The sequence below is a fragment of the Chiloscyllium plagiosum genome, chromosome 16 (assembly GCF_004010195.1).
Source record: "Chiloscyllium plagiosum isolate BGI_BamShark_2017 chromosome 16, ASM401019v2, whole genome shotgun sequence".
In the NCBI taxonomy this organism is placed as follows: domain Eukaryota; kingdom Metazoa; phylum Chordata; class Chondrichthyes; order Orectolobiformes; family Hemiscylliidae; genus Chiloscyllium; species Chiloscyllium plagiosum.
In genome coordinates, this window is record NC_057725.1 from 48,214,254 (window position 1) to 48,235,095 (window position 20,842).

General features: G+C 38.0%; 1 protein-coding gene across 5 annotated transcripts in view; it reads left to right on the forward strand.

Moving 5' to 3' along the window:
• The window catches only part of syt7a (synaptotagmin VIIa), a 671,470-nt gene extending 651,452 nt beyond the window's left edge, over positions 1–20,018 (forward strand). For 4 of the 5 annotated variants that reach the window (XM_043706001.1, XM_043706003.1, XM_043706004.1 and 1 more), the window contains 3 exons: positions 10,624–10,738; positions 13,450–13,649; positions 16,567–20,018. In XM_043706001.1, coding sequence (XP_043561936.1) covers positions 10,624–10,738; positions 13,450–13,649; positions 16,567–16,671 — 420 coding nt within the window. In that variant the 3' untranslated portion in view covers positions 16,672–20,018. The remainder of the gene's footprint in view (positions 1–10,623; positions 10,739–13,449; positions 13,650–16,566) is intronic. The other variant, XR_006313964.1, reaches the window with a different exon arrangement.
• Positions 20,019–20,842: the final 824 nt, after the last annotated feature.

A 20,842-nucleotide genomic window follows, 5' to 3' on the forward strand; every position in this document is an offset into this window, starting at 1 on the left:
TATAATTCTTTGAAATTTACGTTACAGGTGGGCAGGGTGGTTAAGTATGCATTTAACACGCTTGCCTTCATTGCTCAGACCATTGAGCAGTACGATTTGGGACATCATTGTGGGTAGCACGGCCACTCAGTGGTTAGTACTGCTGCCTCCCAGCACCAGGGATGCAAGGTTTGATTTCAGCCTCTGGTGACTTTCTGTGTGGAGTTTGCACATTCTCCCCATGTCTACGTCAGTTTCCTCCGGATGCTCCGGTTTCATCCCAGAGTCCAAAGATGTGCAGCGAGAATATCCAATCAAAAACAAAGGCAATCTCAATTATTTATTATCTGTATTAATGACTTGGGATCAGAGCATAATGCAGACAATGCCTCCAATTACTTTAAAATTATGTCCCCTCGTGATAGACATTTTCGCCATGGGAAAAAGTCTCTGGCTATTCACTCTATCTATGCCTCTTAACATCTTGTACACCTCTAACAAGTCACCTCTCATCCTCCTCCTTGAGGAGTGGCAGATGCAGTTTAATTTGGATAAATACAAGGTATTGCATTTTGATAAAACAAAAAAGGGCAGGACTTATACAATAGTTGGGCCTTGAGTAGTGTTGTAGATCAGAAAGACATAAGAGTTTAGGTATAATAATTCTTTGAAATTTATGTCACAGATGGGCAGGGTGGTTACCTGGATTGCCCACACTAAATTGCGCTTAGCCATGGGAAATACAGGGAGGGGTGGTTCTGGGTAGGATCCTCTTTGGGGGGATGGTGTAGACTTGATGGGCTGAATAGGCTGTTTCCGCACTGTAGGGGTTCAATAATCTATCAAGTTGCGCATACTCACTCAACCTATCCAACACTCTTGAAGATTACTTATGTCCTCATTACAATATGTCCTCCCATTTATTTTTTATTGTAAGAAAACTTGTATGTGTTACACTCTGACCTCAAGTCATTAATATAGATAAATAATTGAGACTGCCTTTGCTTTTGAATGGATATTCTCCTTGACAGCCTTTATTAACCACAGAGTAAATCATCCTTCATAATGAGTCCTTCTTTTTGATTGGAATGAATTTTTGCTGAGTATTATGAAATATCTGCTTAAATGTCTGCTACTGCTCATCTTTGATTTTCCCCTTAGTTTATTTTCCCATCCTACTTTAGACAATTCTTTCTTTATAAGTGTGTGATTGCCCTTACTTAAATTGGTTTTAGACCTGAGTCTCTCTCATTCAAAGGTTATGCTGCAGCTCTATAGACTTCTGGATAGACCACACTTAGAATATTGTGTTCAGTTCTGGTCACCTCATTATATGAAGGATGTAGATGCTTTAAGAGAGGAGCAGAGGAGATTGACTAGGAGATTGACCTGGACTGGCGGGCATGTCTTATGAAGAAAGGTTGAGGGAGCTAGGGCTTTTTTCAGTGGAGCGAAGGAGGATGAGAGGTGACTTGACAGAGGTGTACAAGATGATGAGAGGCTTAGATAGAGTGGATAGCCAGAGACTTTTTCCCATGGCGGAAATGTCTATCACAAGGGGGCATAACTTTCAGATAATTGGAGGAAGATTTAGGGGAGATGTTGATTCTTTACTCAGAGAGTGGTGGGTGCATGGATTGCACTGCCAGCAGTGGTGGTAGAGTTAGATACATTAAGGAAATCTAAACAACTCTTGGATAGGCACATGGAAGTTAATACAATGAATGATATGTAGGTTAGTCAGATCTTAGAGTAGGATAAAAAGCCAGCACAACATCTAAGACTGAAGGGCCTGTACTGTGCTGTACTGTTCTATATTAGCCTGTTTCTGGGTTGATTCTGCAACATACTGTTCTAAGAAGTAATCCTTGATGCATTCTACAAATTCAACTTAATGCCTATCTGATTTGTCCATTCAATATGCAGATAAAATCCCTATGACAGCTGTGTGTATGCCTTTCATACACACATCCATTCTTTCCCAATTGTCCTACAGTGAGGGAATCTTTCGGGGACTCAGAAAGAACCCCTATTCACGATTTATTTTCCTCGCTATTCCTTATTTCTACCCAAACTGATTCTACATCATGATCTATTCCTGTGTCACTACTCAACACCACACTAATATACTTCTTTATTAACAAAGCTACCCCACCTTTTTTTTTCCTTTTTGCCTATTCTCATGGAATATTGAATTCCTTTGAATATTGAGTTACCAGTCTTAATTATTCTGCAATCACATGGTCATAATAGATAAGCCATATTTGTTCATGTCTGTGTCAACAACCCATCAACCCCTCCTTTTTACAATTGCTGCATACATTGAAATAAAGAACGTAAATCGAGTTTTGAGAAGATTAGTAGCTCAGGTTGAGGTTTTGGTTGTAAGTTTGCTCGCTAAACTGGAAGAATTGTTTTCAAACAGAAGAAGAAGGATGCCACTTTGACTGGGACAACACATCCATCCTAGGACAAGCCAAATAGAGATATGCATGAGAATTCCTAGAAGCATGGCATTGCAACTGGAACTCTGTCAAAAAACACACTGACTTGATTCCTGATGAAGGGTTTTTACCCAAACATTGATTCTCCCGCTCCTCGGATGCTGCCTGGTCTGCTGTGCTTTTCCAGCACCACACTCTCAACTTGGACCCCATTTACCACCCTCTGAGAAAAATAATGTGAAATGACATCATCACCTGAAATGACATCACCAACCCAAGGAATCCTAAACGCATAAATAGAAAGTGGGTCACTAACACTTCACTGGAGTGCTCACTGACGATGTTACCTAGTAATGATGACGAAGCATCTGTAAACAAAACTTCCAGCTCAGTGAGAAACTTACATCCAAAAGAACATGAAGCTTTGACTTTTTACCATTTCTTACTCTAATTCTAATTTAGCCTGCACTCTTCTGCATATATTTACAACTACTTTCTGTCACACTTTATCATTCATCTCTTCACTGTCTTACACCTCAAATCTACAAGCCTAATTATGCAATTCACCAGGACACAGATGCCAACATGTTTCAACTGAAGTTCATGAAGTAAGGGTTAAGTCTAAAGAGCAATTTGAAAACAAGGATAAGAATTTTAAGATAAAGATATTGCTTGACCTGGCACCAATATAGGGCACTGAGCACAGGGCTGGGAGGAGAGTAGGACTGGCTGTGCATTAAGATTTAGGCCTCCAGGGTTTTGAATGACCTTACATTCAGGGATGGTAGAATGTACAGACTGGCCAGGAGCATATTGGAACAGTTGGATATAAGGATAACAAATACACAAATGAGGTTTTCAGCAGCAGACAAGCTGAAAGAGGTAAAATGTTGAACAATCTTTTGCAGATAGAAATAAGCAGTCTTGGTGACAGCACAGACATGAGATCAGAAACTCATCTGAGGATCAAATGTGAAATCAAAACTGTGAACAGACTGGTTTAATCTCTACCCATTGCCGGGATGGGGATGGCTTCAGTAGCTAAAGAACTGAGTCTGGATCAGTAATAGTGGCCTCAAGTCTTCCCAATATTTATTTGTGGGAAATTTTTGCCAATCCAGTATTGGATGTTGAATAAGCAATCAGATAATTTAGCAACATTGAAGAGTTCAGAGTGGTGACGCTGAAGTATACCTGAGTATCATACAAATGTTACAAGTAAGATTATCACGCTAAAGATATAAGTTGCTACATGGGATTATGATATAGTGGCTATAATGAAGAAATGATCACTAAGCATTTTTGACTGCAACGCATTCAGGAGAGATAGGAAGGGATAAAGAAAGGGAAGGGTGCTAATGGCAGCATTCATTATTTCTGGTATTGTAATTTGATAACAGGATGTTGTGTGTAGAACGTAGAGACCAAATCTGTTTTTCCTAAATTAATTAGATTGGAAGTAGCTTTTAAAGTAAATTAGCAGAAAGAGATATATAATAAATATCACGTACCAGACACCTACAAAATATATGCAGACTATAAGGGGGGGGTGCAGGGAGATTGCAAAAAGGGCAAAAATTATGTGTAAGAAAAGATTAGAGGGCAATACAAGGGAACCCAGGATTTTCTTACAAACACTTAAAAGGAAAAGAATAGTTAGAGGAAGATTGGGCTGATAAAGTGACATAAAGGAAATATTTTTGTGATGCAGAGGTCTTGACTGAGGTTTTGGATCTGTTTTCATAAAAACAGAATGAAGTTAGTGCCAGAGAGATGGGAAAGAAATAGAGGTGTGTTAAATAGGTGGTCATCCATCAGAGTTAACAAGTCACCCAGTCCAGATGGAATGCTTCCTATGTTGCTGATGGAAAGTAGGGTGAAAATGGTAGAAATAGAGAGGAGGGGAGAAACTCTCACAACAGTTTTGAAGTCATCCTTGAATATTATAGTGGTGTCATGGGACTAGAGAATTACAAATATTACAACCTCGTTTGGACAAGCAAAGAGGGATAAAACACAACTATATTTTATCCTTCAGTTTAACATCATTGTTGGATAAACTACAAGCAAGACAAATTCAGAGGGCCAGCTGAAAGTAATGCATTCGAAATATATATGAGCTTCTAAAAGGATTTCATAAATTACTGCGTAGTAGGCCTATTCAGAAAATATAAACAAAAAAATGGGATAACATAAATGCTAAATTAGCTAAAGGTAAGGAGACAGAAAGTGGTGGTGAGTGGATGATTCTCTTACTGAAGAGAAGTGACTGGAATGAGATAACATGGGATCAATATTGGGGACATAGTTTTACTTGTCACATATAAATAACCTGGTCCCAAATCATCCAGTCAGTGTTGATCCCTTTTTCCCAATGCTGATCAGTCTGAAAGCCTAGTTATATTAAAAAACACAGTCCCTGATGGATGATACAGTATCCTTAATCTCAGAAGCCATTCAGCGCATTGGCTGAAGAAAGTACTCACTGCAGGAATTCATTGGGAAAGGCCATCAGTGCAGGAGTCATACCCCATTCTTGTACATTAGCTGCTGCATGTTAAGTTCGAAAGTTCGAGTTTTCCCCACCTCTGGATCAGAAGGCCAGGTTCAAGTCCCGTCTGCCCAGGAGGTAGTCATACCATGTCTGAACAGATTGATTCAAAATACTTAAATCCAGATTTTGAATGTTAGTAAATGGGTGAAGTGGGTATGGGTAATGGAGTTAGTGATGTTGGCAAGGTTATCTGGTAGGTGAGGATGGGAATCCATTTGGGTTAGCAGATTGGAGTGAGTGTGAGTGCGTGGTCAGAAGATTGCGAGTCAGTCGGATGTTCAGGAAGGTGGTTGATGGGTTATTTGTGTACTTACTCAGGTAGACTCAGTTTTAATCTGTCTAATGTTTCCTAGGTAACTATTGGGGTAAGTACATTCTCAGAGGATCCTAAGGAGCAAGGGAATTACCAGTTTAAGTTTACATGTTCAGACAATTCTTATGACCTTGCAACCAGAAGGTTTAGCCACTGCTCTTGGATAATTTCAAAGCATAATTTCAAAGTTATTGTGCAATATAAAATTTGACAATGTAGGTTAGTAACACATTTCAAGGTGACTGTTAAAATAAACAGCCACATGCCAATGTAGTGCAAATAAATCTGAAGTGTAATACTTTAGTTGTAAAACATGCAGAGGTGGTCTTAATTGTACTCTTTTGACCAGGGTGCAAATATACTAATCTTTCATGATGTCTTGACAAGTTTATAAGCTGTTTAAGAATACTTACACACAGGGAAACTTTCTCTGAGTATAGACAAAAGAAGCTCATGATAAACTTTGTTAATCACTGAACTTCAATGAGACTATTGTGCATACTTCTGGAAACGACAAATTAGAATGGATATCAAACCCTGTGAAGGTTTTCAATCTGGTCCTAAGACTCGGTGCATTTGATTACTTGGAGAAGCTAAGATCACTTTTCTTCCAGGAAAGGTTAAAGGAGAAACTTATTATAAAAAATCAAAGTTGTAAGGAGTTTTGTTAGATCAACTAGGGCGAAGCCATTCATTCATCCATCAAGAGGATTATATATTTAATATAATTGGCAAAGAAATTAAAGGAATTTCTTCACCACTGTTGTTAAGATCTAAAATGCACTAGCTCTAAGGGTGGTACTTGAATGGGACTAATTTTCAGAGTTACAGGGTAAAAGTTTGGATTTGGGACTGAAATGGAGATCTCTCTGAAAGAGCTAACACAATTGTCACAGGCCAAATGGCTGCCTCCTGTGCGGTCAGATTTTACACAAAATGAGCTTGGTGTATTGTCTTATATTTGTGAAGTTTGTATAGATGCATTGTATTCATACTAATGTTATTTTTTATTGAAGTACTTGGCTTGCAGCAAGACAAATCCCATGGAGGGTTAAAGATGTCACAGAAATATGCATGTTATGGTGCAGAAAGTGGCCATTTCGCCAATCGTGTCTGCATTGGCTATTCAAATGAGCATCATTACCTAGTGTCAATCTCCTGCTTTTTCTCTGTACCCTTGCACCATATTTCTATCCAAATCATCATCCAATAGTCTTTTGAATGCTTCATTTGAACCTGCCTCCATCACATACCCAAGGAGTGCATTTCATACTCTAATTAATCAAGAACATGTTAAAGTTGATTCAGTGATTCAGTTTAATGAATGAACACAATTTTTAAAAAATTTAATATCAAAACAATTTCATTCACCTTGAGTTATGAACTGTTCCAGGGGAGTTTAGTGCTGACTGACTCATTGAACAGTGATTTTTCTACACATAATTCTCAAGGTTTGCACAGCTTAATTACCAACACAATCTTGACTATGACAGGTAAGAAGTGTTAAGATGAAAGCAAATGATACAGTCTTCACCCTGCCATATGTTTCATTACTTTCTGTCAAACTTTTCAGCTTGGAAGGGAAAAGTATATGGTAAATGACTATGAAGTAATCCTCGGTGGACTGATAAATGTTGTTTTTAGCTGACATCCTCTTCAAATATTTCTTCCACACTGCTTGCTGATGAGACACTCACTGCTTGCCATGAATTTAACTCAGAGATCAAATGTTGAAAATTACAGTTCAAACTTTGGAGGTGCAAAATGAATAGAAAAGTGAGAATATTTTTAGACACATAGATGGTAGAAGGCATCAATCACTTCTGCCCCTCATTTGAGATCATCAGCCATCCTTTCTAAAGTCATGAGATATGGTGTTTGTGGCAGTTTGGTTGACACACACACGTATTTATATGCCACTCCAGTCTTCTGTTGAAACACTTTTACTTAGTTGGATTATTGAGGCCTTTGAAGTCACGTGTATAATGTCACTCTTGAAGTCAAAAGGTTATTTCCCATCCTTCCCAGTAACTATTAACTGGTACTAATCTCCATATTATGCTCTCCCTCAGTTGCTATTGTTATGTGAAGTGAGGTTAACAATAAGGTTTGTGATGGTTATTAGAAAATTGAATCGACATAAATAGAATTTCTAAGAAAAAAAACTGCTATTCTAATTAGTGCCTAAAAATAATCCAGTTGCATCTTACAGATTTGACTTTAGCATTCAACTAGTAACATTCTTATGGCTTTAGATTCCAAGTGATTATATTGGGCCAGAATTTGGTAGCTCAAGTAAGGAAATGTTCTGAGTTGGCAGACCTTGTTTTAAAAATATCACATTAAACACAATGTATCCTGAACTGCAGGTACATTATGAAGTTACATCCACCAACAGTGGAGTGTTAGTAGCTACAGGAATGGGTAAGTACAGACGGGATCTAATTTGAATGCCAGCCTCAGTTTTCTGGGACTCATCTCTGTATTCTCTGAAGATTCTAGTCCTTTATCCTTCATACCCCTTCAATCCCTTACCCATGTCCCCTTATACTCTCTCTGCCAGCTCATGCTATTATGTTACTCCTCAATACCTTTCATACTGCCCATGGTAAGTCACATCCAGTTCATGCACATTCCATGCCTTTTCACCCATTCTTGTCTATGTATCAAACCAATGGGACACTTAATAACAATGGCAAGTGTGGAACTGCTGAGAGAGAATAAAACGCCCATTCACAAATCATCTTTAAAATAGAAAGGGCCATTCTTACAACCTTAAGTGTTAATCAGACAGGCCATTAAACTATATCTCATATCTTTTAACCTTTTCCAAACAAACATTGAGATATTGATAAAAGAAATCACAGAAAGAACAGCAGATTATAACTTCTTGAGAAAGTCAATCAAGCAAAGTCAATAATTCACATCAGTTCTCAGAAAGGAAACCGCTGTTGGAATAATATTTTTATTGGTCTGGGCTCATACCCAAGTTCATGATGCATGAGTCTGTAAAAGTCCAGATCTTTATGTGTACAAGTATCTCTGTAATGTTTCATTTTGCTCCTAATTAGGATTTCTAATATGATAGTGATTATTGTTGATCAGTTTTTGAATATTTAACCGAGTGAAGCACTGAAGGGTGTATAATGTCACCCTTGAAGTCAAAAGATTATTTTCCCATCCTTCCCAGTAAATATTAACTGGTACTAATCTCCATATTATGCTCTCCCTCAGTTTATATTATCACCTGAAGTGAGGTTAACAATAAGATTTGTGATGGTTATCATAAAATTGAATCAACATGAATATAATTTCTAAGAGAAAAAACTGCTATTCTAATTAGTGCCTAAAAATAATCCAGTTGCATCTTACAGATTTGGCTTCAGCATTCAACTAGTAACATTCTTATGGCTTTAGAGTCCAAGTGACCATATTGGGCCAGAATTTAGTAGCTCAAGTAAGATGTGACATCCTTTGGATAAAACCTTAAAATAAGTCATCCCAATCACATGGCCATATAGAGGTTAGAGTAGTCTGAGTCTTAACCAATACTTATTCATTTTTGTTAGCTTGTGAGCTATCGGTGTCACTGACTAGACCAGCATTTATTTTACATCTCTAATTGCACTGGAGCAGATGCTGGTGAGCTGTTTTTTTCTACTGCTGCAGTCTGTCAGGTAGGTGTGCCCATAGTGCTGTAAGGAAGGAAGAACAAAGATTTTGACGTAGGAGCAATGATATAGTTCAAAGTTAGAATGATGTGTGGTCTTTTGGGGAACTTACAGGTAATGTGGTTCCCATTCAGCATATTGTTCCTTGGTTAGCACTGCTGCCTCACCACCAGGGGACCAAATTCGATTCCAGTCTCAGGTGACCGTCTGTGTGGAGTTTACACATTCTCCCTGTATCTGCATGGATTTCCTCCCATAATGCATAGGTATGCAGATTGGGTGGATTGGCCACGCTGCATTGCTCATAGTATCCAGGAATGTGCAGGCTAGATGGATTAGTCATGGGAAGTGCAGGGTTACAGGGATGGGGTGGGAAGACCTTCATGGGCTGAATGGCCTGCTTCCATGCTGTAGGGATTCTGTGCATCTGCTCCTCTTGTACTTCTTGGTGATAGAGGTGGCAAATTTGGGAAGTGATGTTGAAAAATCCTTGATGTGTTATTGCAAAGCATCTTGTGAAAGGTACGCAGTGTTGCCATTGCATATCGGAGGTTAAGAGAATGAATATTGAAGTACTGAATGGGGTTCCAGTCAAGCGGGCTGCTGTGTCCTGGCTGGTATCTGGCTTCCTGAGTGTTATTTGAACTGCACCCATCCAGTTAAATGGAGGAAATTCCATCACTTTGTATTTGCCTTGTGAGTGATTATGTACTAGGGAGATAAGAGGTGAGCTACTCATGACAGAAATAATATCAACAAAAAAACTTACTTATACTTATATAATTCCCTTTGCAGACACAACCTCTCATTCTGACTTACAACAGTTCTTGGAGTGTAAACATAATTAAACAGAAATTACCTTTAAATTCCAGATTTACTTTTTTTAACAAATGGCTTTCATGTCCAGTTCCATGAATATTGGTTAAACTATATGATCTGTTAACATTTGTCGTATCACAACTTTTCAGCAATTGAGTCTCTTTTGCCTCTTCCTTCAGTTTTATTCTTAACTACACAAGTAGTTACTATGAAACTCTTAATAACTCAAGGCATCTATAGCAGACTATGCTTCTAGTTATCTCTCTGGTAACAAAAATATTAAGTTCCCTTCTATGCAGTGTTTGATATTGTTGATAACACTATAATCTGGGTCAGAAATTGTTTTTGAGCAATATAATAGAACTCCAGCTCAAATTCTAGACTGATGGTTCAGCTTAGTTCTGAAGGAGTTTTTTTTAAAATAATTAGAGGTGCTGTCATTCATGTTCTTTATTTGCTGGCTTGTGCATGTTGCAGATCTCTTGTAGTAATTGAGTCAGTGAGCTTATTGCTGTAGTTACAATAAAGTTGTTTCAATTTGTCAGCTTGGATATCACTATTTTGTAATTTTGTACACGTAGTGTCCACAGTAATAAGCAGCTTGAAAATAAAATCTCCATGAAATTTAGATGTAACTGTTTTTCCCCTTGTTACATACAACTGGAAGCAAAATTCATGATTAAGGATGCTGATGACAGACTGAAAGACGATTGCATTGCTTTTACTGAATTATAATGGTTCCTGGATGCCTGGTAAATGCTTAATTATCTTGAAGAAGACTTTGTACCATAACAATTCAGAAGTGTTTTCAAATTGAGGTAACTTGGCTCTTTGTTATTTCAGGGGAGTCGAGGAGAGCTTCTCTTGTCATTATGCTACAATCCAACTGCCAACACAATCACTGTGAACATTATAAAGGCAAGGAATCTGAAAGCCATGGATATAGGAGGTACATCAGGTGGGTGCAAAAATATTTATGTTGTGTGTTATGTATTAACTTGAATAGGAAGTAGAAAGTACTGCTCACTTGTAACCAATTGTTAAATGCTGTATTATGATGACATAACATAAGCTCAATTTCAATCCTTCATCACCAGTATGGGTTCAGAGGATGTTCTTGCCAGTAAGGTTCATGGTCTGTGTTCAATAGACTGAATTTTACAGTTTCCAGTGGCAAGAGAGACTGAATTGGAAGTGTGCAGTTAGCTGCACTTCAACGCATTAAGTGTCAGTGAGTTAATTAAAGCCCAGCTGCCAGGATTTCCAGCCAGTTAGTGTTGGAAAGATCTCCAGATCCATGTAACCATCCAGAGCTGGATGTCCACTGGGAGAGAGGTGAGGCCATCATGCAGGAGTCTGTTCTAGCCTTCCTCTGTCTCTCTCCCTCCCCTTAATTGTTATGTAACCCAATAAAAGCTGAACAATGATTTCTGCTGCTATGTGCAGCAATTGTCACATTTACACGCTATTTTATCTGCTGTTGTGCCCCCTCCTCATACCTTGAAAGTCACTTCCAATGCTTTTCCTGTGGAAATCACAAAAGTGTGGAGTGGGCAGTGAAACATTGCAGACATAGAATCATAGAGACGTACAGCACAGAAAAAGATCCTTTGGTCCAACTCGTCCATGCTGACCAGATATTCTAACCTAATCTAGTCCCATTTGCCAGCACTTGGCCCATATCCCTCTAAACCCTTCCTGTTCATGTACCCATCCAGATGTCTTTTAAATGCTGTGATTGTATCTCTGGACTCCCACAACTCAGGGGAAAAAAACATGACTATTTACCTTATCTTGCCCCTCAAGATTTTATAAAACTGTATAAGGTCACCCCTTAGCCTCCGACATTCCAGGCAAAACAGCCCCAGCCTATTCAGCCTCTCCCTATAGCTAAAACACTCCAACCCTGGCAACATCCTTGTAAATCTTTTCTGAACCCTTTCAAGTTTCACAACATCCTTCCTCCAACTGGGGGGGGGGGGGGGGGGCAGAATTGCACACGATATTCCAAGGTCAACTGATTTTTTTAAAACAAGCATAATTAATAATTTTGTTTCTGCATTATCAGAGACTAGCAAAATGACAGTGGATTGGCATATTTTACATTAGCACTAGGGAAACGGGGGCGAGCTCACCTGATTTATGTTTGTCGAATCTAGTTCAATGCATAATAATGCAACAAGTAGTTTATCAAAATTAAAGAGACATTTCAAGCAAATGACATTTCAAGCAAATCTCTATTATGCATAAAGCTGAGGAAAGTAAATATTTTCTCATTGTCTAGAAAAATAGTTTACATCCAACTGCAGCAAAGTTTTTGTTGCACTGTCATTACGATAGGATAGAATGTACTGTTTTCAGGATTAGGGCAGCCATAAGGCTAAAGCACAAGAAATGAAAGTAAATGGGAGGTAACGCTAGTCCAGATACAGTGGAGATGGGAAAATACTCCTGCTTCAACAGAGGAACAGGATTAAGCCATTGAGCCCCTCACCCTGTTAATTCAGATAGAATGTGGCAGACCTACATCTGAGCTTCATCCACAAACCACTTTCAATCCTTTAATCCCTTTGCCAAACAAAAACTTATCCAAGTTAGTTTTGATTGGTTTATTGTTGTTATACTGGGATATAGTGAAAGGTGTTGCTTCGCATGTAATACGGGCAGATTGTATCACACAAAGTGCAGCAGGGTAACTGAACAGAGTGCGGAATAGTGTTACAGCTACAGAACAAGGGATTAAAATTAACATTTGAGAGGCCAGTTCAAAAGTCTGATAAGAGGGAAAGATGCAGTTCTTGAAACTGTATTCAATATTTTATATCTTCTGACTGATGAAGAGGATGGAAGTCAGTATAACTGGGGAGGGAGGGGTCTTTGATTATATCAGCTGCTTTCTTGAGGATGGAAGGCTGGTTTGTGAGATGGACAGAGTTCACAACTCTTTGTAGTTTCTTATATTCTTGGGAAGAGCAGTTGCTGTACCATGCTGTGATGCATTCGGATGCTTTCTATGGTGGACCTGTTAAAAACTGGTAAGAGTCCCTCTGAACATGCTGACTTTCCTTAGCCTCCTGAGGAAGTAGAGAAGTTGTTTTGTTATCTTGACCATTGTGTTGACATGGTCAGGACAGATTGTTGGTGATCATCACACCCAGGAACTTGATGCTGTCTACCTCAGCACCAGACAGGGGTGAGTCCTCCACTTCCTGAAGTTGATGACCAGCTCCTTTGTTTTGCTGATGTTGATGGACTCTGTCCTATATTCTATCTCATTGGTGTTTGCGATCTAACTTACAACAGTGGTGTTATCAGCAAACTTGTAAATAGAGTTGGGGCAGAATTTGGCCACACAGCTGTGAGTATAATGGGGGACTGAGTATGCAAGTTAGCGGGGTATGCGTTTTGAGGATTATGGTGGAGCAGTTGTTGCCTATTCTTACTGATTGCAGTCAATGGGTGAGGCAGTCTAGGATCTAATAGAGACCTACATTTCAGAGTTTAGAGATGAGTTTGTTTGTAATTATGGTGCTGAAATTTTCATATTAATGTTGCCATCTTGATATAGCAACAGTAACACTGAATAGAGATGCTATATTATTGGCCATTACCATGATAAATATTTTGGACCAATTATTTTGTGTCCTGTATGGTTTGCTTTCCTTGCAGATCCATATGTCAAGGTCTGGCTCATGTACAAGGATAAGAAGGTAGAGAAGAAAAAGACAGTTGTGATGAAGAGGTGTTTAAACCCCATCTTCAATGAGTCTTTTGTGTTTGATGTACCGACTGAGATATTGCGAGAGACGACTATTATCATTACTGTGATGGATAAAGACAAACTGAGCAGGAATGATGTTATTGGAAAGGTTTGTACAAGATATTAATTGATGTAATTTTGTAATAGTGTTCCCAGATTCATTTCACAGGCTCAACTTCACATAAGTGGTAAGGTTATCCAATGAGCTGTTTCTTAGCCTTATAGTGAGATGGTCACTGATGTCCCTGAGCCAGTCTAGGTAATTTCAACACAACTAGTTTGACTCCAGTTTAATAATCCATTTAATTTGTATCGGGGTTTTTTTGTTATAAATAGCAATATTCTAGACTGTGAAAAACAGTAATATTCAAGACTCCAAACAAACTTGGAAACTGGTTAGTTTTTAGGGCTAAAGTCACTTCCATCATTCCATGTCTTGTCATTATTAAAACATTTTTGATGACACACTATTTAAATCTCTCCAGTGAGATTTTCTTCCTTGCTAAAAGACAAAGTCTCAGTTCACTGGTGAAATTGCAGTTTCCCCATGCCTTTCTAATCTTCTTGACCATCTGTCCCTCAAAATAGTGGTTCCCCTGACTTTGTCCCATGGCTAGTTGTACTGCTTAGCAGTGCAATCGGAGCCAAAGAAGTTCACTGTAAGCTTTTGTATCTATCCCTTGTTAACTCTTGAGTCTTCGAGGGATCTGTCATTTACTTATTTGCTGCCCCTTTATGACATGATTAGAAGAAATGAATAATCTTCCATATGTGCATTTAAGACATTCAGCTCTTCCTCTCCACTGCCTCTGTTAGAGTACTGGCCAGGTCTTCAATGAGCCACCATTAACTCCAGTTCAACATCAAGAAATCTGATTCCATCCCCTGCTACTGTCTTTAGCTAAACCAGTCTATCTACAAACTTATCATCCTATTTGGGCTTCTGAACCTATACAATAATGTATCATTCTACCTTTGTCTGCCTTATTTCACCTGCCATTGAAACTCTTATTGATGTATTTGTCACCTTCAAATTCATCAGTGTTGTCTAACAGCCTCGTAACCACCACCATCGGTAGATTTCAACTTATCCCTAAAACTGATGTGCTAGCCTCTTTGATTCAAGGATTGACAAGAAGTTATGGAGTGATTATAAACCTGTATGTAGAATTAAAAGTTACATTTTATCACACGGCAGTTGAGAACAATCTTTATCAATACTTTTGTTTGATTTTTAAAATAACATCATTTTCTAATGGTCAACTTTTGGTTTATTGAGAAAGAGGGATTTGCTGTATGGAAATATTGTTAACGTAATGATTTAGTAAATGCACATTTTACTGTAATAAAATAAGAACAGAAGCTGCTGGAGAAACCTGGCAGGTGTGGGAACATCTGTGGAAAGAGAAATAGACTTAATGTTTTGAGGTTGACATGACTCTTCTTTGGAACAGATGATGAAAGTGCCGAGAGCAAAGAACAGTGGCTGTGTTAATGATGGTAAAGGGGTGAATGAGATTTAAAATAGCTGAAAATAGCTTTGAGAAGGAGAAAAGCCAATGAGACACATGGATGATAGAAAGGGGATTGCATAAGCAATCAAACTGGTGAACAGTGTACCTACTCTGAAGATGTTGAACTCAATGTTGTGTCCTGAAGGCTTTAAGGTGCCTCAGTGGAAAATGAAATATTGTTCCTCCAGCTTGTGTTGAACTTTGCTGGAACATTGCCGTTGGCCTAGGAATGAAATATTGGCATTGGAGTATCCAGAGAAATGGACATAGTGGCAAAAGTGATGGAAGAAGAGTTCAGCATCGAATTGTGGCCAAACTCTATTGAGGTGGGAGCGTAAAAGGATAAAATTAAGTCCTTGGCTGAGCACGTAAGAGAGGAAGGTCAGGGGTATAGTGAATATGAGAGGATAAAGAATTCAGAAGAGTGAAGATATTTTGGAGATGAAAGGAAGAGAAAAGGTTTCTTGTTAAAGCTTCTATTGAAACAAAGAATGGCATGGAACTGAGGATAGCTTTGAGGTAATGTGTGGTGGTGCTGATAGAGTGATGGATCCAGACTGTGTTTAGGGTTACATATCGCACTGAATTTGGATTTCAGAATGCAGCAGGAAAAGCTAGCTGAGGAGTGTTATACATCTCAGAGGAATTTGTAATCCTGGATGGATTCAAAACATGAATGGGTAGAATTTCAGTTGGTATCCACTTTGTGTACGACGGAGCCAGAGAGAGTCACGGAGGATGGAGATGTGGCTGTGAAACTGAGTTTTGGCAGAAACTATCAAGCATTAGTAAGGAAACAGAAGCAATGAAGGTGAGCAAGCCAAAAGATTAAAATGGATAAGTAACAGTGAATTAAACACTCAAAATACTACAGATGTTGGAAATCTCAAATTACAACTGAAAATGCTGGAGCCACTCGGCAGGTCTTGTAATATTCCTGGAAAGAGAAACAAAATTAACATTTTAAGTTCAAAGACTCCTCTTTGGAACCTTTTTATATTTTCAAATATAACTGCATAAGGTCCGACCCCAAATTTGGTCCAACGCTGACTACCAATCCACCCAATGGACTAACAGTGCATATTATTGATTAAATTTTCAATGATCACATTTGTCATATTTCTCACATTAACAACTTTGTTATTAATTCCTGAGTACAACATATTTTGTAAAGGTTTAGAATTCAGTAATGCTTTCTCTCCACAAAGTGAACACATTGAGTGTGAATAGCTGCCTTTGAAAGTATTTGTCATAGAAATTGACCATTTGCCTTGTATTTCTGTAGTAGAGGGCAGCTTAACAGAATCTGTAACAGACACTAAATACCACTGGCACTTCCTCTAATCAAAAAACGTCAATTGTGTTTGCCCAACTCTTTCCTTACTTAGAAGGAATGTAGTTTGTGCAGATATTTATCTACATTGTCAGAAAATGGGGATCAAATTAAAAACATAAACAATGTACTTGCCGTTTAACAGTGTCAACTTGATGCATATTATTTTCTCTTCTTAGATATACTTGTCTTGGAAGAGTGGGCCTGGAGAAGTCAAGCATTGGAAAGATATGATTGGGCGGCCACGACATGCTGTGGCTCAGTGGCACCAGCTCAAGGCATGATTATTCACCAAACCAAAAGAGAGGGGAAAACATCCAATTAACCTTGACATTTTAAGTATGCACAATGAAGCACGAGGACTGAAATCATGGATCACTCAGTCAACACTCTGGGAGCCCAGCAGCCAATCCATATGCCATGGACTGAATAGCATTGAGCTGCCAGCAACATTTTTTTAAGCCAAGAGGTCATATCCACCCAGTGCTTCAACATTCCTTCCCTCCCCTCTTAAATTCCCACATAATTTGGTAGCGGCACAATTCATTCTCTGTGTCTGAGGAGTCTGTGGCCAGTTGTCACGTGGCGTAGATTTTAGTTTTTATTTCATGTGACAAAAAAAAAAGCAAACCGTTCTTCCAGTGGTAAAGGAAGTTGCTGCATCGAAAAAAAAACTTGTATCTTTTTCTGGAATGAGCTAACATTTGTAGTATTCTGGCGCAGGTGTAGATGCTAGCAGTTGTAAAGATACCCATTTTACTTATCTGAGTCAACATGATGAGTGGGAGGGAAAAATGAAAAAGCAGGAACTTAAAATCTGTCTGTGTTTGTGTGTCTGTAATTATAGAAAGTGTGTTTTTGTGCACACAATGTAAGTACTCAGCCATGCCCTTAATGTGTGGGTGATTTTCTCTGCACTTTTTAAAATGCACAGTTTGGTTATGACAAATAAGATGTTAATGGATTTTGGATTTTTAGAGGTGGTTTTTAAGTGGACAGTGTCTGGTTTAGTCAGTATTTTAACTTAGCTCTTCTTTATCCAGGGCTTACAGAACTATACCGCAACAAGCAAAAATCCCAAAGGATTTCCATGTAGAAAATCCTATAGTGTTACATACAGTATTGGCCTGGAATTTCAAAATAAAATTGACAGCAAATGTAAAATACTGTCAAATTTCTAGAAGTCCTGTACAGTAACACTGTAGATAAATTCCATGCAAGTCCTGTGTAGTTTTGCATTATGGTCAGGTACATGTAAAATATTGTTGTGTGGTAAACCATATATCTGAAGTTGGCATATTTGACACAGTTTAATTGGAGTGGAGGTTTTAATGGCATTGAATAGGCATCCAGAGTCCTTGATAAAGGAATTTCCTTGTTTCATTTCATATGTGTTGCTAAATGAACTTCTCGCAGTCAGATTAATTGTGGTAGTTTAGAAAGAAAACAAATTGCTCTAGAGAGAGAGAGAGACAGCAGGTCTGGTAGCATACGTAGCATAAAAACAGTGAATGTTTTGAGTCCAGTGACCTTTCGTCAGTGTTAACTCTCTCTACAAGTGCTGCCAGATCTGCTGAGTTTCTCTAGAGTTCTCTGTTTTGTTTCAGATTTTCAGGATCCACAAGTTTTAGTTTTATTGATAAATTCAGATTGAGCTCTGATTTTACAACTAAGGGAATGTGAAACTTGTATAAGATTCTGAAATCTAGTATTACATCTTTATTGTGACAGTTAGTGGTTAATTGCAATTTATCTAGAGAGACAATTTACCCTAGACAACAGAACAGCACAATAAAAGTCAAGACTGGAGAATTAAATAAGGTGATAAGACATGGGGTCACACCTACAGTTTCTCAGGCATTGTGTTCTCAATATAAGCCATGCTATTATAGGGTGATGTCAGGCAGAGGACAAGTTAGAGTCCCTTAGGTACTGCTGCAGACCTGCTTACACACCACCTTTTTCAATCAGCCTGAAGTCTAAGGTAAAGATTATCTCCATTTTCCACTTTATGTGAATTTTGTTTTCCTTAACGTAAGTATTTTAGTGCTGAGGAATGGAAATCTTTTCATTTTGGAAATCAACCGTCTTGTGTCATGAAGGTACTAGTTGGCTACAGTATTGTTAGACTACAAGTAAATGTGTGTGGACAACAACCTTAGAAGAACACCCTAAACTGTGGGCAAAATAATTATCCATAATTTGTGGAATCACATTGGTATGCTCCTTTTTGTGGACTTTCTATGAGATTGCCATTTTGATGCCCCATATTATACAGAGTTTGTGCTGTCATCCCATGCCAATAAGATAGAAATTGCCTAAACTCACTTCACATTGGACACTTAAGCAAGCAGATTAGGGAGACTTCCAATTTATCTCTATTTCAACCCAGGACCATGAAGAAGAACCAACATTTAACTCTTTGCATTACTCATTTTCCTTATGCTGATTTCCTATTTGCACATTTCTGAGATGGGATCTCATCTATTGAATATGGGGACATTGCAAGCATATAAACTAAACTATCTGTCTATTCAATTTAACGGTCAGAAGATTCATGAGATGTATTGGTATCAACTCCTACTATGTGATTTTCTAGATAAGGAGTAGACATGCAGAAAACATTCTTGCTAAGTTCACAATATTAGTTCTCACTTTGCTTTGGGGGGGGGGGGGGGCTTTAAATGTGATGTTGGCCACCTCAATCTATTAAAGTATCAAAAAGTATCTCCAATTCGTTATAAGGGTCTTCAATACAGGTTAACACTATCAAAATCCCAATTAGCAATCTTACATTTTTTAGTATGCCATTTCTAGATATGTATTAGATTCTATGTTTATAAATAGACTTTACTAAAATGCAGAAAGCTGACCATGTGTCCTGATTTTCACAGCATCAGTTCCCAACTGAAGCAGTTGGTTAGCTTATAATTCAGTGTAATATAGCTTTTTGTGTTCTCATGCTCTGTTTAAGACAGAGGGAAATGGACCAAGTAGCTTGAAGCTAACACATCTGCTGGATAGATTCTAATTGTATCACTGGTCTTCACTTCTAGCCACATTTGATCCAGGCCAACCCAGCAGCATTCTGGGGAGGGAAACAAAAGTATATATTGATCAATGAATATTAACCAATATTCTGGGAAGCTGTAAGAAAGAATATAGAAAGTTCATACAGAACTAGAAAAACTCATCTATTTGGTATTATAGTTATAGATCTCTCTATCTTGTCCAATGTTTGAGTCATTCAGTTTGCCAAAAAGAATGAGAAAAGCAACCAGAATAATTCAACGTACAGGGATAAAGGTGAACCGCACAAAAATATTAGTCCACTGTATCCTAGCAAAGATAAAGCAAAACCTTATTGAATTATACAAAGCATTAAAAAGGTTATGAAACAAAATAGATCTTAAAAATCTCAAAGTATGTATCCCTACTATTTACCCACTAGATTGATCCAAACATTTATTATTCTTTGTGTGGAAATCCCTGTCCTATCTGTTTCAAATGCTTTTTTCACAGATTTATATTTATGATCCATCCTTTCACTAAACTACTTCTGGAGACCCAGGTTAGAATCCTGCCAGAGCAGATGGTGGAATTTGAATTCAATTAAAATCTAGAATTAAGAGTTTAATGATGACATGAAACCATTGTCGACTGTCAGAAAAGCCATCTGGTTTGCTAATGTCCTTTAGGAAGCAAACCTGGTCTGGCCTATATATGACTTTAGACCCACAGCAATAAATGCTGGCCTAGCTGGTGATGTCTTGTCCTGTGAATGAATTAAAAGAGATTTCACTCAATTAAGCCAATATGATTCCTCTTCAATTATCTTCTGTCAGGGATTTGGAATTTTTTAAAACCTTTCCTATCTCATTCCTTATCTAAATCTGGAATAGTTTTTATTGGCCTCATCTCCAATGCTGCTTTTGTAATGTGCCAACAATGACTATAGGTCTGTAATGCCCTGTCAACAATAATCCATGTAGTGAAGTTATACTGTAACAATAATTAAGAGTTACTCTTCAGGCTATTTTGGCATCAAATCAAAGGTTAACCTTGACCGAACATTTCATATCTCCTGATAACTTCATATTTTGAAGATTGACAGGCTATATCAAAAATCAGGAATGATGATTTGGGTAGATTTGAGTCACTTAATCATTCATCGATATATCTGCAAGTTTTTAAGTTGTCACATTATTGTTAAATGTACTTTGAAAACAATCAAAATGTAATTGTCTTTAATCATAGTCACAGATCTATTTTGTAAACCAGACAAAAATACTATTTTAAATTGTAGTAAGACTGAAAAGGATGAGCTCAAGTGCTTGTACTAAGATGAAGAACATAAAATTATGCACAAGTGCAGAAGTCCAACCAATTGATCCATTTCTTAGAACAGAAATTTCTCAGTATGGGCTCATTCCAACATATTTTAAAAAAACAACT